This window comes from Aulonocara sp. 'chitande type north' Nkhata Bay, linkage group LG12 (genome assembly GCF_057382095.1).
Source record: "Aulonocara sp. 'chitande type north' Nkhata Bay isolate Kocher_YH1m ecotype deep benthic linkage group LG12, A_spYH_male_GT1.1, whole genome shotgun sequence".
Taxonomy (NCBI): domain Eukaryota; kingdom Metazoa; phylum Chordata; class Actinopteri; order Cichliformes; family Cichlidae; genus Aulonocara; species Aulonocara sp. 'chitande type north' Nkhata Bay.
In genome coordinates this window covers 40,059,203-40,076,650 of record NC_141355.1, presented here as the reverse complement: position 1 = coordinate 40,076,650, position 17,448 = coordinate 40,059,203, and the positions used below count along the sequence as shown (strand labels likewise).

At 48.6% G+C, this 17,448-nt stretch overlaps 4 protein-coding genes across 10 annotated transcripts in view; 1 reads left to right on the top strand and 3 right to left on the bottom strand.

The window, feature by feature from the left end:
* Positions 1-608: 608 nt before the first annotated feature.
* LOC147318221 (uncharacterized) lies at positions 609-9,047 on the bottom strand. Of its 2 annotated transcripts, XM_086257848.1 has the most exons (4): positions 6,387-9,047; positions 6,103-6,259; positions 2,709-6,011; positions 609-1,820 (listed from the first exon to the last, which is right to left on the bottom strand). In XM_086257848.1, the coding sequence occupies exons 3-4, from the start codon at positions 2,966-2,968 to the stop codon at positions 1,550-1,552; spliced, it is 531 nt and encodes a 176-aa protein (XP_086113974.1). In that variant the 5' UTR covers positions 2,969-6,011; positions 6,103-6,259; positions 6,387-9,047; the 3' UTR covers positions 609-1,549. The 2 variants fall into 2 exon arrangements, with proteins under 2 accessions (XP_086113974.1, XP_086113973.1); XM_086257847.1 differs by having other exon boundaries at positions 6,103-9,047.
* On the top strand, positions 4,737-7,372 carry LOC147318222 (uncharacterized). Of its 2 annotated transcripts, none has more exons than XM_086257846.1 (4): positions 4,737-4,937; positions 6,110-6,202; positions 6,730-6,847; positions 6,930-7,372. In XM_086257846.1, exons 1-4 carry the CDS (start codon positions 4,827-4,829, stop codon positions 7,238-7,240), a joined length of 633 nt encoding a protein of 210 aa, XP_086113972.1. In that variant the 5' UTR covers positions 4,737-4,826; the 3' UTR covers positions 7,241-7,372. The 2 variants fall into 2 exon arrangements, with proteins under 2 accessions (XP_086113972.1, XP_086113971.1); XM_086257845.1 differs by having other exon boundaries at positions 4,739-4,937; positions 6,727-6,847.
* Positions 9,048-9,179: 132 nt separating the features above from the next.
* On the bottom strand, positions 9,180-13,580 carry ppiaa (peptidylprolyl isomerase Aa (cyclophilin A)). Its single transcript, XM_086257849.1, has 4 exons — positions 13,392-13,580; positions 10,763-10,882; positions 10,478-10,650; positions 9,180-9,575 (listed from the first exon to the last, which is right to left on the bottom strand). Exons 1-4 carry the CDS (start codon positions 13,458-13,460, stop codon positions 9,443-9,445), a joined length of 495 nt encoding a protein of 164 aa, XP_086113975.1. The 5' UTR covers positions 13,461-13,580; the 3' UTR covers positions 9,180-9,442.
* Positions 13,581-15,931: 2,351 nt separating this feature from the next.
* Positions 15,932-17,448, bottom strand: part of LOC147318219 (zinc finger MIZ domain-containing protein 2-like) — a 17,591-nt gene continuing 16,074 nt past the window's right edge. For 4 of the 5 annotated variants that reach the window (XM_086257837.1, XM_086257838.1, XM_086257839.1 and 1 more), the window contains one exon: positions 15,932-17,314. In XM_086257837.1, the coding sequence (XP_086113963.1) occupies positions 17,207-17,314 (108 nt within the window). In that variant the 3' untranslated portion in view covers positions 15,932-17,206. The remainder of the gene's footprint in view (positions 17,315-17,448) is intronic. The other variant, XM_086257835.1, reaches the window with a different exon arrangement.

Genomic DNA, 17,448 nt, shown 5'->3' with positions numbered 1-17,448 from the left:
GGTGCAGCTTGGAGGACGCAGCGTCCGTGATCACACAGAGACTAGCTTCTCCCTCTTTGTCTGGTTGATTTTAAAATAAAGTTATCACCATGTGAAGAAACATCGTTGTGTTTTGTTGGAGAAAAACTGCAAATAGGCCATATGACCACATGAGGGCGCAGTGATTATAGCTGTTATTTAACCAGGTAAGTCTTTGTGTACACATTTGTACATTTAACGTCACAATTAAGCAGCAAACAATTAAGAACATGCGTCGCCCCCTGGTGGTGAGTGTCAGTTAAACCGTGCAGAGGGGTAATTACAGCAGATGCAATTAGAACTACAGTAAACATGTTGGCCATCTTTTTCTCATTGGGCCTCTCTTACACTGACACAGTGATGCTCAAATTGCGTGGAGAGGTCCACCTGGAGCTCATGGAGCTACTGCAGGTGGACCACTGACCACAGAGGGAAACTGGGACTGGTTTGGGTGAAATAAACACCTTCTTTCACTAACGGTGTGTTCACAACGAACGCGATGGACGCGAATAGAGCGTCAGGTTTACATGTAAAGTCAATGGAAAGGCGCGATGACACGCGATTGCGGGTCCCGCGAAAATTCGGAAGCAGATTTGCGTCGCCAAAACGCCTGAAACGCGCGTCAGTGTAGCGCGTCTGGCGCGTCTGACTCGCGAATAAAACCACGCGTGTGAGTTTTTGTGTTGCATTTTGTGCATACGCGCGTTTCGCGTCCCCCGCTCGAGTTGGAAAAATCTGAACTCCAGCGTCAAATCGCGCCGCGACAACCAATCAGGAGCCTGGTGACGTGGCTGTTACCTAGGTCAAAGGGGCAGATCCAGCCAAAGCCTTTCATACTTCAATGGAGGGGAAGGCTAATCAATGCGGTAGCAAACAACTCGGAGCTGTACAACACCAGCTGCTTTCAGTACCGAGACAGGAATAAAAAGGACCGAGCTTGGAGGAAGATATGTGAAGAGATCGGGCAACCTGGTAAGTTCATTCATTTCTCTTAAGTTTTCTCTAAAGTTTTCACTGACCCGGGGAAGCCGCACAAAAGCTAGCAAGCCACCGCTATTTTCCCACTGACGTACAAATACCGTTCTGCTTTTAGGCATGTTGTCATTTAGGAATATATTTTATTGTTTATTAATAAACAGCACACAGTGGTCCCGCTGTTCATCCGTCACTGCTTCACTTTTTCGCTGATTTTTTTATTGCACAGTACAGCATTGCATTCTGCAGCCTGATTGACAAATCTGCTCCGTGTCGTGTCTCCTGCACTTGCCAAATTTATCATGTTTGGTTTTGATAACCATCACGTCCAATAGAAAAAACAGCACAAAAACACCCATAACTATGAGCCTCATTCGGAAATAGACACCTGCACCGCGAGGGGAAAAGGCGCACGAAAGTGGCGGGCAGATATTTGAGAAGTGAAAAGAAGTTTACTGGATTTACAGAAAGTGTGCAATAATTGTTTAAACAAAATCAAGCAGGTGCATCAATTTGGGCACCACAAAAAAGAAATGAAATGAATATTTAGTGTATATCAATGTGTGTGTCTCCTATATGATATATGGGGTGCCTTTGTCTGGACGTGCTTCCCATCCAGAGCTGCACAGCACAGAGGGAAGTTCCAGCGCTCCTGGAATCCCTCTGTGATGGAGCGCCAGTCTCCAGGTGAAGGCACAGCCATGAAGTCGTCCACTAGACAGTCCCAGATGGCCGTCGCTGCCTGGGGGGTGATCTGGCTCACCGTGGACACACCGACTCTGAAACTGAACGCGATGGTCCTGAAGGAGTCCGCGGTGACAAGGAACCTGGACAAAATTGTTCAAAATCAGTATTATGTGTACTGCAGTTACAAAATACATTATTCAAATTCCAAAATACTTTTGTGATGTCAGATATAAATCACAAAACTTAAATCTTACATAAAACCTTTTGTAATTATAAGGATAATTACAAAATGTATATTAGATAATATCTAAAACAGTTGTGTTTTGTTTTAACTTTAACATATCATAATTTGATTGGTAGCAACTTTCACAACTACAGTGAGCCAATCACTCATAATTCCTAAACATGTCAATCAGGTAGGAATGAAGTGAGACATTAATAGAAATAAAGAGTTGTGTGTTGACATGTAGCCCTTTCCTTGCTTAAATCATTAATATTTTTGAAAAATTAATCTGTGATAAGACAGCTTATCAAGATAGAACCATGTAACTAGAGATGAACCAAACTGTTCACAGTTTTATCTAACTCTGTTTTAATAAAGGCTGTGACCCCTGCTATAGAGTCTGACAGCTGCAGGGATTATATACAAATATTCAACTATCCCAGAATTAAACCAGGTCTAAATAAAAAGGAGTGAGTATCACTACAAGGTTAACTCAGTGGTCCTAATGCTACAGTTTGATATCAGCAAACACCGAGCGCATACATTGATGTGACACCACAGCCATGCTATCATTCAAACACTGATAACAGCATAAATCGAATTAAATCGGGACTTGATGAGACCTTCTGAGTATCACTAGAAATATTATAAAGAGTCGTCTCTGTACCACAGTTTGCTTTCAGTAAACACCGACAGCATTCACTGTTAGCATAGCACATCCATGTTAGCAGTCTATAAACGATAGTTTAGCATATATTAGCACAGGTATCAATAAAGGACTACCGTATTAAATACTTTTACTAACCTCAGGCAGATGGACAGGCACTCTGCAGGTGGGATTGAGCGCCTGTAGTTGGTGTCTAGGCGGGCGATGCTGGGACCGACGCGGGACAGCAGGTCCTCAAACTGGCCGACGGTGATATCGCTGGAATCGGCCGTCATCCAGGCGCAGCTCCTGGAGCAAATGGTGAAACTCACCAAACTGCTCACACCTCTGGAGGACCTGATGGACCCAGGTACGGCGAGGACATCTTTTACGCCGCTGCTCTGCTCTCCACAGTACATAGAGAAGGGAGACTCTCTCTTCAAGCGCTAGCTCGACAGCTGCCATCTAGCAAAGATACTGGTCTGGCACAACTCCCTCCCACATTTCCGGTTCACGCGCGCGATGGATTTTTCTTGGACACGTGTTAAGACGCGAATGTGCACGCGTCAAATTAGGGGCGTTTTGTTCGCGTCCATCGCGTTCAGTGTGAACACACCGTAAGACTACAACATAACATGGCTGTCATGGTCCGGGTTCCCTCCCGGTTTTCCTGTCCACTGCTCAGGTGTATGTGGGGAGGTCCTGCGCCGACACACCTGTTCATTATCAGGTCATTACCCTCCTGTATTTAAGCACCAGCTCGAGCTTTCGCTGCTTTCGTTGTGCGATCGGACTCTCTGATGCTCGTCGATGTCTCTCTGCCATCACTCAAGAAACTCACCTGTAATCCCGAGCTGGAGTTTTCCTGTGGAAAGAGGAACGCCCTCCATCGTTTCCCTGCCTCTGGGTAAAACTCTGCCACCTGCTCCAGCAGAATCAGAAGCTGAACTCATCCTCACCTGTTCCGCCTCCTGCTGCAGACACCTGTCCATACACCTGAGCTAGCCTGAGTCCACTGACAGAGTTACCTTCATCAGTTATGATGCTGAGTTTGAGCGTTAAGGACTGATGACAGAGTCTGGATGGGGTGAAGGTGTGGAGTTTCCTGAACATGTCTCCAGACTGTCGATGTCGCGATCACCTTCGCTCAGTGGCGCTCCATCCTGCTAGAAGCACTCCAAGCTGCTCCTGGATGGTTGGAAGGTGTTGGTCTGTGAGGACGTCGCAGTGAGATCAGCTTGGAGCTCTGATACGGTGGGACTGCAACTCCACACGTCAGGACTTGGTCCAGAAGCTGAGACGCAGCAGAAGAAGACGGGTCAAACACTAATGTGGGTGGAGGGCTCATCCAGCAGTAAAAGTCTGAAACTGTTCCTCAGCGAATTGCAGAAGCACGCAGAAGTCATCACACTGAAGCGTCTGAGGAGGACAGACGATGTTTCGTGTGTGAGCAGCTCTGACTCTCCTTTAAAGGGACGCGTGAGCGTTTCCCGGGTCGGCGTGTTAGGAGCCGCAAGCTCCTTCAGACACGCTCGCAGTAAAGCAAAGAAGCTTTGATGCGCGCCATCGCACGGCCACGTCTCCATCCAAGCACTCGAGATCGTTCATGTTTCATCTTAACCCTTTGTGTCAGGCAGACTGACTTTCCTTTAGTTCTTCTTCTGCTCTGTGAAGCGCCGGCTTCAGTGTCGTCATCTCTTAAATCAGCTTTAATCACCTGCAAACACTCACACATCCGCCCGCCTGAGAGACGCAGCTCCAGCTCTAATGAGTCTTTAAGGTGGCCTTTCAAACCACATGAAGTGAAACCACACACACACGTACACACACACGTACACACGCGCACACACACACGGCTCTACCTGTCTTGTGTCTCCAGGTGTGTTTTAATCTCTCTGTGGTCTCTGCGGTGTCACATATCAAACAGACTCCCGCCTCACCAGAGGCCGCGGGGCTTCCAGGAAGGAAGTGGCGGCGGCACCGTCTCCGCCGACTGATCTGCTGGAGCTTCAAAAGCTCCTTCAAAAACTTCTGAGGACCCGGCGGCTGACAGAGGGCAGATCAGAGGGGAGGGGAGGGGTATAAAAACAAGCACACCTGAAGGCAGCAGGTAGAAGAAGGCGAGCTTCATTCGGATAAGCAGGAAGGAGACTCTGCAGGTTCGCTCTGATGACTGAAAGAAACGCAGCTCTGTAGGACTTTCTCGTGAAGAGCTCAGAGGAACTGAAGAAGCTGTGAAGCCGTTTTCGCCCGACTGATCCACTGATCGATTGGAGGATGTGGATGCTGCGCAGCGTCCTGTGCGTGTCTGTGGTCTGCGGTCTGGCTCTGGACTCAAACACCATCAGATCCTCCAAAGAGTCGGCGCTGCAGAGCTCCGAGCTGCCGGTAAGACGAGGACACCTCACACTCTGCATCCCGCTGCATTCCGTTTACGTGACGTCGAAAGCCTCAGGTCAGCGCAACCTGAAGCTCCTCACCTGTTCATGCTGCACTGCTGCCTCCTGATTGGCTGACTGGATAACTGATAAATAAGCAGGTGTTCACAATAAAGTGCTACAAGTTGGATCTAATTATTCAAACCTGAGACAGAAGCTCATTCGTTTATTTTAAAAATTATTTTGAGACATTTATTAAAAATAATTGTATTAATATTTTTGAATGTTTAACATCTGGAGTCAACTTAAAAATCTGCTTTGTCCATTCAAGCTTCCTTTAATCTTTCCAGCAGAAAGAAAATTCATTACATCCGTTTAGTTCAGTATGTTTGAGTTGAATGTTATTTACACAGCACAAAATCACAGCAAAGAAAACCCACAGAAAGGTGTTGGTGTCAGTGGGGAGGACGAACCCCCTCGAACACAACAGAGCTTAGGCAGCAGCAGCAGCGAGAGGGAGAGTCTCTGATGCTCTGAATAAATCTGTGGATGAAATGTGAGAGCAAGTTTTCAACTTTCAGATTCATCAGGACAGAAAATCGCTGAAATCGTGAAAGCGGTTCTTCAGGGTCGCTTTAAAGACGTTAGACTGATCTCTCGCTGCTCGTGCACGAGGCCTCATTTCACCAGTCTGCAGGAAGCTCCAGTGTTAAAGCTTCCTGTGTGCTGAGTTTTCAGTTTAAGAGCCTTAAAGGCCAAAAACAAAGCGAGACGGCGTCGCCCAGCGCAGACGCGTGTCCTGCTCTCTTTGCATGCACACTCATTTAATACTTCTGGTAAACGTGTTTCTGGGTTTTGTCCTGCCGTCGCTGTGATGTGAAGGATCTGTGTACAGCAGCAGGTAACAAAAGTCCAGCTTCACAGGCACAGGTGACGCTGTCATTACTGCAGCAGGGCGGAGTTTCTGTTCACGTGAAGCTTTGTTGTCTCAGATGAAGATCTTGATCAGCTCAATGATCATTGATCACTGAGCTGATGGATGAATCAGTCTGTGAGGAGCGCGTCTTCACAGGGTTCAGCTTCTCTGTGTGGACGGATTTCATTTTTTAAGATTCATTCAAGAGAAAAAAAGCAGCTGCTTGGCGCCATCTTTAACTCTGACATCACTCTCTCACCTTTTAGGATCGTTCCCATGACGACAGGATGGAGACAAATTCCAACTCCCACCGACGACAAAGCCCGCCATGTACTTCGACTCAATGCAACGCACCTCCGGTCAGTACCGCCTAGCCCCGCCCACCTGCCGGCGCTAGTAAATCTGTCTCCTGTTAGCTGGAGTTTAATTTGGTAAATTAATAACAAAGTGAATAATAAAGGTTTATTGATCCTCCATCGACCTCCACCTGCAGGCTTCACGTATTCACAGCGACGTGTCGGTGCAGCGCTCACGGATACTCACACACTTTGACATCAATACTTTACGTCTTCACTCAGTGTGACGCAGTGATGACGTCCTCAACAACTTTATTCACAGACATAAACAAAGGCTAACTGCTAACGGATAACGCTGCTGCTAAAGTGTGCATGTCAGTAATGAGTGACATCACACATGAGCACTTCCTGCTACAGTTTGAATTCACTTTACATTTATATAAATAAGTACCAGGAGGCCCCGCCCCCGCTGTGCATCACTGCCCTACAGGATACAGCGCGTTAAGGCGACTGTTATTATTTGGTGCGATATCAGTAAACCTAGATTGGATGACATCATTTGTCTGATGATTCTTGCCTGTGTGCAGCAGAGGGGGCGCTGCAGTAACAGAGCTGACAGAAGGCCGTCCCCCAGTGACGGACAGGCGGACGGACAGGCGGGCAGAGTGACGGGAGGACAGAGGGACGCTGACGGCAACAGGACCAAAAGTGAGAGACTGAGCATGTGCTGCTTTCCCAGAGTGCACTGCAGCAGGAAGCGGGCGTGCTAACATGTGTGTGTGCGTTTCAGCTCTGGAGATGTCGAGCTGCGTCCGGTCCGGCGACTGCGCGGACGGCCTGTGCTGCGTCCGGTACCTGACCGGCAAACGGTGCCAGCGGATCCCGGTGGAGGGCGAGGCCTGTCTGCTGCGAGGTCCAACCAAGCGGAGGAGGAACCTGGGACGCTGCGACTGCGATGCGGGGCTTTTCTGCACCGCCGTGGACCGGGTAGAGACGGGCAAAAACAAGGGCCAGGGGGTGTGCGCGCCCCGGCCGAAGCAGGGCCAGCGGAAAACAAGGCATTCTGGGAAGAAGCGGAGGACGGCAGAGGGGAGCTGCTGACGGACTCATGAACTCTTTATTTAAGTCTGTAGAAGGTTTTAGATGTTTCTCATATCACAGGTTCATCCAATCAGCAGCTGCCACACTTTCTCCATCACTGTCACTTCAACCAATAAAAGTCAATGAAAGTTGGTCTGAGCTCTTCTCAGGTGTGTGGGCGGGCACAGGTGGGGTTTGACTGACAGCTCTGTGGGACAAACTCCACCCTTATTATTCATTACTCACTCGCTGAGCAGCATTGTGACCCTGCAGTTCCTCTAACGTCCACCAGAGGCAGCAGCGACTCAGGCCCCATAGACTTCCATGTTAAAACTGATACACAAACTGCTTGGTGTCCAGTGTTGGGCAAGTTACTTTGAAAAACTAATTAGTTACAGTTACTTCTTCAAAAAAGTAACTGAGTTACAATTTTAATAATAATGGATTGGATTTATATAGCGCTTTTCAAGGCACCCAAAGCGCTTTACAATGCCACTATTCATTCACACTCACATTCACACACTGGTGGAGGCAGCTACAGTTGTAGCCACAGCTGCCCTGGGGCGCACTGACAGAGGCGAGGCTGTCATATCCACATACCAGGACAGAGTCCGGGGATCGAACCAGGGACCTTCCGGTTACAGATGCGCTTCCCAACCCCCGACTAAATATAAATATAATATAGAATATTTATTATATATTATAAAAGTAATTAATTACTAGGAAAAGTAACTATTGTGTTACTTTAAAAAAGTGTTACATTAAATGATGCTTTTTAGGCAATGTAGTGCAAATTAAATGAGCCAAACTGTAACAGCCTTAGAGAACTCAGCTAAACAAGTATTTTTCTCCATGCAAAAGTAAATAAAAAGGATACTTTATAATAATAATAATAATACTGTATAATAAAACAAACATTTTTATAAAGTACAAAAATATAAACAGGTAATACAAAGTGTCAACTCCATGGCCATTTACAATCTATTTGAAGTCACACGTGCAGTTCTTGCAGTAGAGGTTTATTAGAGTCCTGCTTTAATGTCCTCTGCTTTTTTTTTTTTTTTTAAACATGAACTCTTGCCACATCCACACACCCCTTACATCCATCGTAGCCATTAAACCAGTGGTTGCATCTCAAAACAAGGAGCTTCTCAAATTTCTTAGCATAGAGTCTGTTCCTCTTTGGAGAGAAGAGGAGCTTCCCAAGGCTACAGTCTTTGTACTGAGGCACTGAATGGCGTGGCTGCATTGTATCTTAGTGAAATATTCCTTATCAGTGCACATCTATTCTAATTCTAATGTGAGCCCGAGGCAGGTGAGGTTTACGGCACAAAGAACCACGATGGTCTGAGTGAACCCTGAAGTTATCTGGATATACCAAACACCTCCTTCCTGGTGGAGGCTCTGCTCGAGCACGCTCAGAGGAAAAGCTTCAGTTTATTTTATATGAGAGCATCAGCAGAGGCGTGGAGCTGCTCCACCTGCAGTCACACACCTGTGGGTTCTCACCACAGCAATGCACATTATACGTTCTTCCTACACTGCTGCGCGCACACACACACACACACAGCCGCTGTGAGCGACTTTAACCTCGTGTTTCTGTGATGAATGCAGTGCTCTGTGTCAGCTCCGCCCTCCTGTTCAGGTGCAATTCCACAGCTTTACCAGCAGGTGTCACTTGTTAACAATTTAGAAAGGCCTGCACCTGTGAGAGTAATCAGATTACACACCAATCACCCACACAGTTCAGCAGAAACGCTCCAGATTTACTGTGTTAGAACACATTTCACAGTGACATCACTTCCTGTCACAGCTCAGGTGTTCGGCCGCAGGTAAATTTTATTGCTGAAGTTCAGAACAACGTCTGTCCTTCTTAAATACAATTTAAAATGGCCACGCCGATTGCGAGGGTGGCGGCGTGCAGACGGCGAGCTTTGAGACTCAAACATCACAACACACGTTTCAATTGTCAAGGCATCGTTTGTTTTATTCTCTTTGATTTAACGAAAGACCGTCAAGACTGTGGAAAAACGTTAATGCAAAAGAAACTTCCAAAAGGCAAAGTCACAAATGCAGCAACAGGATTTAACAGAATAAAAAAAAGAAAAAGGGGGGACAGAGGGGGATCAGGTGGGTCTCCATCAATAGGAATGTTGAATGGTGGAGGGGTGGAGCCTAAACAGGGAGCAGCTACAGGACGGGCGGGCAGGAAGGGCGGTGAGCTCAGAGCTGCCCGCAGTTGGCGATGACAACCTTGCCTGTGGGTTTCCCAGTACTGCTGCCGTGGCGCTCCATCTTCCTCACCACGTCCAGCCCCTCGACCACGCTGCCGAACACCACGTGCTTCCCGTCCAGCCTGTGGGTACAGAGAGCGCCGTCAGGACACAGTGAGACAAACAGTCTGAATACACTAAACTGACCTCTGACCTTCAGCTTAAAAACCAACCATGACGCCTACTTAAAAAAAACGAGCTTCCTTTATTACCTCCTTCAGCCAAGGAGACACCAGAGGATGCTTGAGGAAACTAGCAGCCCACGCCACCAAACGCATCATGAAACTGTCTGCACGCCACGACACGTCCTGACTAAACACTGCTGATTGGAGAGATTTAAATCTAAACACGGGGCCGCCCCGTGATGTCAGCCACAGCAGGTGCACTGCAGCCATAACCAGCAGTCATCTAAGGAGGGAGTGAGTGACGCGCAGAACAAGCGCACGAGAAAAATTCCCCGCGCGACTAGAGCTGAGCCCACGGACGGGGTTACCGTGTGCGTCAGTCGTGTTTGTGCCTGCAAGCTGAGTTTGTGTTTCCAGCGCGTGCAGTCCCCTCCCACACCTGCGCACGTTTAAACCACGACGACCCGCTGACAGCGGTTTTAGATCAGCGCTTTTGTTGCTCGAGCCCTTTGTGAGATTAAACCTCGTCTGCAGCTGAGAACATGGGCGGAGCCAAGCGGTTAGAGGTCGTTCGCGTTCACCGTTACCGTCTCAGACGTCAGAATCACTTTATTATGTTCCATAAACATTTTGTTCTGAGCAGTTCTACTTCAGGTTTAACTGAAAGACTAACACGGCGTCATGTTTGACGGACTCCCAGCTCCTGATGACGACACCATCTGACCGTTACCTCTGGTCATTTGATAAAACACTCCAGCACAACCCAGAGCAGGAATATTACATCAGTGCCGATGGATCACTTCACACCAGCGTGGGTCTGACTTCCTGTCTGTGAAGCACGGGTCCGAGCACGTACGTACCATGTCGTCTTTTCGGTGCAGATGAAGAACTGAGACCCGTTGGTGTTGGGGCCGGCGTTGGCCATGGACAGGATGCCGGGGCCGGTGTGTTTCAGGGTGAAGTTCTCATCTGCAAACTTGTTGCCATAGATGGACTTTCCTCCGGTTCCGTTGTGGTCCGTGAAGTCGCCACCCTATGACATCAGAGGCACATTACAGATCACATGTTCACACAGGTAAGGAGTACTGTAGTGTCTTATTAAATCTGCTCTCACTTTCTCTGTAGAACCTGCATTTTGAGCTCACCTGGCACATAAACTGTGGGATGATGCGGTGGAAGCTGGATCCCTTGTAGCCGAATCCCTTCTCGTCGGTGCAGAGGGCGCGGAAGTTCTCAGCAGTCTTTGGCACCACATCAGCACGGAGCTGCAGGAACAAAGTTCAGAGAGAGGGAAGGGATGACTTTGATCTTGAGACACCACCTCAGCCGGCAGCTCCTACGTATGGTCGCCAGCCAAACTCCGGAGGTTTATCAGCCATGGTGAACTTTGCTCAGCCCGCCCACAGCCTTACAGCGCCCTGCTCTGTGGCGCTGCAGGTAAACGTAGCAAGCCCGGCCGACTTCTGCTCAGCCCGAGTGGAAGAGCTGCAGCACTGCGTCTGCAGGGCCCCCACAGCAGTGACGCCACCGCAGAGGCATGACCAGAGGTGCAGCAGGGTGAGGTCTGCAACTGCTGCGCCTGCTCAGCAAAAACACAGTGTGCACCTTCATCTTTTTTATCCTCCATCTGCTGCGAGAACTGGGAAGCTCCGGTTACCCCACAAACCCCCCAACCCTGCCAGGAATGCAGCCGTTCTGGTTTGGGCCGTTTTTAACCACTTTATCCACTGGGGTGCCCCAGGGATCTGTCCTCGGGCCCCTTCTTTTCATCATCTACCTTCTTCCACTCGGACATATTTTTCGTAAATATAATATTCAGTTCCACTGCTACGCCGATGACACCCAGCTCTATCTCTCTACCAAACCTGACTCTACTCTTCCTCCACCTTCTTAAAGAAGCAGATTTCTTAAACTCAACAGCAATAAATCGGAACTTCTTCTGGTTGGCACTAAACGACTGCTATCCAGAATTAACAATTTCTCTCTCACCATCAATAACTCGCTGGTCCCTATCTCTCCCTCTGTGAAAAGCTTGGGTGTCATTCTCGATAGCACATTATCCTTTAACTCACATATCAATAATATTACACGTGCAGCATATTTCCAACTCCGTAACATTAATCGCCTCCGCCCCTTCCTCACACCTCACGCCACTGCCATTCTCATCCATAATCTTGTTATCTCTAGAATTGACTACTGCAACTCATTATTATTTGGCCTCACACAAAAATCTATCAACAAGCTCCAACGTGTCCAGAACTCTGCTGCCCGTATTATTACTAGGACTTCTTCTACCCACCACATCTCCCCAATCCTGAAGCAACTTCACTGGCTCCCGGTCAAATTTCGCATCCATTTTAAAATAATTCTGTATACATTCAAGGCTATTCATTCTCTCTCTCCACCGTACCTCTCTGACTTATTACAGATGAAGCTCCCATCCCGCTGCCTCAGATCTTCATCTTCTCTTTCTCTCTCTGTTCCCTCTGCTCGTCTGATCACAATGGGAGGGAGGGCCTTTAGTTGCTCTGCCCCTCGACTTTGGAATTCCCTACCCCCGGACCTCAGAAATATTAGTTCATTCTCTCTTTTTAAGTCCACCCTTAAAACTCATTTGTTTAAAATTGCCTATTCTTAAATTTCTGTATGTTTTAACTTTTATCTTCTATTTTTACCATTGTGTATATTTCCAGTTTTTATCTGTTGTACAGTGTCCTTGGGTGCTTTGAAAGGCGCTATTTAAATAAAATGTATTATTATTATTATTAACGCGTGCATGCTGGGAACGCCCATAACGTCCTGCTGCTACAAGCACAAAATGGCTGGACGGCTAGCACTCATGCTAGCTATTTTTTAGCCTGCAGTTAACCTGGTTAAACATAAGCCCGCCAACGAAGCGCCCCATAAGCGGCAGCTCGGTTACGTAAGGTTAGGTTCTCACACCGGGAACAAAGGGCCACACGGTAACCCCGCATCCGCATCTCAACTCCCCTCCCCCCGCGGACCGCGCCAGCTCAGTGGAAGATTCCAGAAGCAAACACGGGGAACAGCGCAGTTAGCCTCGGTGGCTAACAGCCACAGAACCGGCTACTCAAGTTTTATCACACGAGCCTCAGAAAAAGCGTTTCCCCGCCCCGTTCGTCTCACACAGGCGACAGTTCACCGACAGCAGCGCGGCTTTCCCGGGTCTGCGAAGGCCGCGCAGCCGCAACAAAGAGCCTGCAATAAAAGTAGCATTAGCATCGCTCATTCGTCGGCGGGTAAAATACTCGCTCCGAGGGGCGCGGGCCCAGTCTGCGCCTCCATGTGACTCGAGTTTGAGACATTTTCCGACCACAGCTAACCCGCTGGTCTCCAATCAACCGGGGACTAATGACTGTGAGCAGACAGGCATTCAAACCAGAGTCGTTCAGCCCCGGGACGCTGACATTGACATCAAAATCACACTAGCTGCATTCTACGCGCCAACGGCGGCCTCTGCAGCTGCAGTCGGCCCCGGAGCGCCTCGAGCGGCGCTGGCGAGCAGCCACAAACACGTGCACAAGGCCCCCCCAACACGCTCGTGACAGCTCGGCTAGCTGCTGTGATGCTACAAGGAAACAGGAGGCTGCCCCCAGCAGCTGAAGCCCGGTCCACGCTGGGCTTCTGAGCCGCGGCAGAGGTGACTATCGGCACCCAGCAGCAGTTACTAACCGCCGTCTAAATTCAGTAGCAGTAAGCCCCACCGACCCCCGGGATAAACTACCGGCCTGCGCACCGCAGCAGCGGCCTCACCTCCATCACGATCCGGCCCCGGGCTGTACCGTCAATGGTGATGTCGAAGAAAACTTTGGGCCTGGCCATTTCAGTAGGTCGAGCTGGAGACGGAGGACTGAGGAGTTTCCCGGCGAAAAGACACAACGGGCACAAGGAAACGAGAAGATCCGAGGATAAAAATTTATATAAGACGCGAGTGGGCGGCGTGAAATCCCAGCGAACCAGTCAGTAACACGGGATTATTTGATTGAAGCGTGTTTAATCCAACCAGCAGAAAGAATAGCGAAATCTTTTCTCTAAGTGGACGACTGAGTTTAACGGTGCGTTCTATTCGTATGTCAGGCCGACCCGCCCGGGCGGGGCTTGGGTGTTGGGAAGGCTCCTGTCCTCGGAGCACCGCCCCGTTTCGGCGTCCAGTTTAAGGAAAAAGTGAATCTCTCTAGTGCCAAAGCGGCGCGCGCTACAAAAATAGACAACGCGAACCTCCAATGGCAGCAGAGCACACGAGGTGGTGGGAGGGGTGAACGTCAAGTCTGGCAGCCAGCGGGACCGTGCTGCCACCGCCGGGGGAGGGGGGCGCGGTCCCGCGGCCAGGGCGCGGTCCGGTGTTTCCTGCAGAGAGCGGACTTACTCATCGTGGAAATTTACTGCGCGCGGAAAAGTTCAGCTCGAGACGAAGTTCAGCAGCACAGCTTAGCGCGCAGACTCAGACTGAGCTGCGTCACAGCTGCAGGAGGTTCGTCAGGAAATCAGCTGTAAACAGTGACAGAGAACGAGTGCAGCACCCCAAACACACCGTAACAGTCTGATTAAAGGGTCAAATTCCCCCACACTGCTGTGCGAAAGTCCTGAGCCCCCCACCCCATCAGTTGCAGGAAAATGTGAAACACGCAGTGATTCTGAATTCAAAATGTGAAACATGTAGAAACATGTAGTGTTATATTCACTGATGTACCTGCAAACACAACATTAGCCTGACGGTGTGAGCAGCTCTGTGAGGGTCTTCAGGAACAGTTCTCATTTCAGGGAACAGAAGATGATTGGCTGAAGCTCCAGGTCATCTCTACTGTGTCGGGTGGATTCTTCCTCTTTCCTAAGGATGTGACTCTCAGATGCTACAGACACACTTTTAGGCCTCACAACTGTTCTTCCCAGATCTACAAAGTTTTCAGCTCACAGCTCTTTGGGACTCTGCTCACTGGTACAAAAACATTATTTTATGTTAAACTGTTATCAGTTTTCAGATTCAGCTAAAGAAATGGGAACAGGTGTGTTTGAGTGACAGGCAGTGTAAAGTGCGCTCAGGTGTCTGTGTGCACACAACACCAGCTCCTCATCCAGTCAGGAGCCTTTGTGCTGCATGAATGATTCATAGGTCAGAGTTAAGAGGCTTAACGGGGAAAATCGTTCAGTGTCGATGCCGCCGAGCTGCTGTTCAGCGAGCTATCGATCAGTGACCTTTCATCACATAGGTGCTGAGAGAGAGAGGCTTCCTGCTTAAAACCTTAAGGTCAGCTTTTCTTAAAATAACGGAGCAGTGAATACCAGGAGAGGCCTCGAGGAATCAGTTCAACTAAGAAAGCCGTCTGTGAGAGAGGGAACAAAGACGCAGTGCTGTAAATGTGCTCCGTGTCCAGCCGTCGCAGTAAAACCTGCAGAAACCTCAGCGCCCTCCACGCAGCCTCACAACAAATCAAGGTGTGCATGTGCTATGTCTTACAGTGCACTGGACTTCCTGTTCACTGCACATAAGCTGATCGTGTTTCATTAACTGATATGAAATCTTAGAAATCTTCACCTGCTCGATTTTGTTCCCAGAATGTTTTACCTGCGCTCACGTCCTTCATCAAGAATTTATTCTTCTTCCTGCTCCTTTTCATGCATGGAAACAGTGTTACTTTAATTGAAAGGAAGGTTGTGTATGGGAATGCATTACTGCTGTACCATGTGTGAAACAAATAAAATAAATAAATTAAAAACTCACATATCTGGATTTAATCCTGGGCTCGGCTGTTTAAAAGATGTAATCTGGATACAAACCATCCCGTTTGGGTAACCCAGTTTTTAAAGGTTTCCAGTACTCTCACTGGGCTGCAGAGGGCGCCAAAACTCACAATATCAATGAAGCTTCACTGAATCAGTGAAACTAAGTTTGATAGTAACGGCTGTTCCTTTATCAGAGAATTCATCCTTTTATCCACAGCCATGTTTACCTTCCTCAGGTCATGATATTAAAGGTGCAGTGTGTCATTCTCTTCACTGTTTATCACCTCTAGTTTTTTGGCTATTATTACTTTTCCTGTGTAATCCAGTCTCTAGCCTGGTGCTGGGATTGGTTAATCCTTGCCAATCCATAGTCTAGGACTAAAAAAACCCTTTGAACAACCAGATTTCAGAACATGATCCTGACTGGATTAATTCTGCTTTTGAACCAACCGTGAAGATGATTTATTATAAAACTGAATTGTTGGAGGCAGGTGCACCCACCAACACCAGACTCCATTCAAAGTTTGATTTTTAGATAGTCTTTCTTTCCATTAGTCTTGATTTAATTCATAACATAATATCGACAATATTCCAGATTACAGTTTACTGAACACAGAGCCGGAGGTTTGAATGTTAAACTGAATAAAGTGGATGTGGAATCTACTTTGGAATTCATGTCCTCAGCACCAAAATCTAACCTGTGAGAAAAACGTGCCAGAGTTCATTCAGAAATGTGCAAATTTAAGGAGATGCCGTTTTGTACGTTTCTCTGACCGAACATGTCGTCGATCAAACACCAGCCAGTTTCTTACTGTCACATTAAATATGTGACGTTTCCTCTTTTATTCACGGGGACTCGTTTCAGCGCGAGTAATGAGCGGTGTGGACGTCGATGCCCGATGAAGACCTCGGGCTCTTCGCCGTGATGAAAGCGCCGCAGCCTCTGCGTGTCTTTCCAGTGTCTGTTTATTAAATTACAAACTTTATGTTATGAGCATCGTTACTGAATCATCGTGTACAGGTTTCCATGGAGACACCACAACTGTTGGACTCTAAGTCACTATACAACAACACAGGATGATGATGAAGATGAACCAGCGTTTGTCACTGCAGCTTCAGCCCAGATGTGAGTAAGCCACATGTGCAGACCGCAGCCAGGTCAAAGGTCAACCAGCCCGCTTACAAAAAACCCTCATAACATGAGGGGAGGAGGCTGAGCAGCTACAGCCGCCCGTGTTGCCTCTCTCTGATTGGTCATCAGGAGGTCCGTGTTGCACGCCGGGGCCGGGCGTGGACCCCTCAGCATCTCCAGTGAGAAAGGAAAGCGTGTCCGTGGGAAAAGACGCCGCTTACAGCTCGTCTGCAGCCATCTTTGCACCGAAACTCCCGGCTGTGACGCGCCACACTGCTGCCTTCACGGGTTTCACACCCACCAACAGCTGGAACCGCAAAGGACGCCAGCCGCACTGGAATAACCTGAATCACGGGCTGAGCCAAAACACTGACAGCCAATCAGTGTTGTGCTGTTACACGAAGAGCGACTGGGTGACATCGCTGTGGGCGGGGCAGGTACGTGAAAGCAGCGCTGTGGCGCCTCTTTGAACTGACAGGGAATGAAGGATGAAGCATCGAAACACAATTAAAAACAATAAAATAAAGTTACCATGGAGTTCATAATCACACAAAGAGATTTTTTAGATTCAAAAGTCGCCATTTTGTTTTCCTTCCTCCTCACGGTCCGCCCCTTCCTGTGCAGACGGTGCCATGTTGGCGGCGAGGATAAAAAATAAAGTTCGGATTTTGCCGTGACGTCTCGGCGTGGCCGACCCCGGAGCCGTGCGAGCGCTTCAGTTGTTCTCAAACAGCGACAGCAGGTCGTCGTTGTTGTTGCTCGGCAGGTCCGGAGGGCCGAGGTAGGACAGCAACTCGTCCGGGTTGGTCAACTCAGGAAGCAACTGCAGGAGCAACGAGGACAACCAGCGTTAGACTCGGCGCCGGCCCGCTCACGCTTCAGTTCACACAGTGGTTACGGATTAAGCACAGCTGATCAGCGTGACGCTCGCTTGACTCACCTGCTCGGTTACTAACG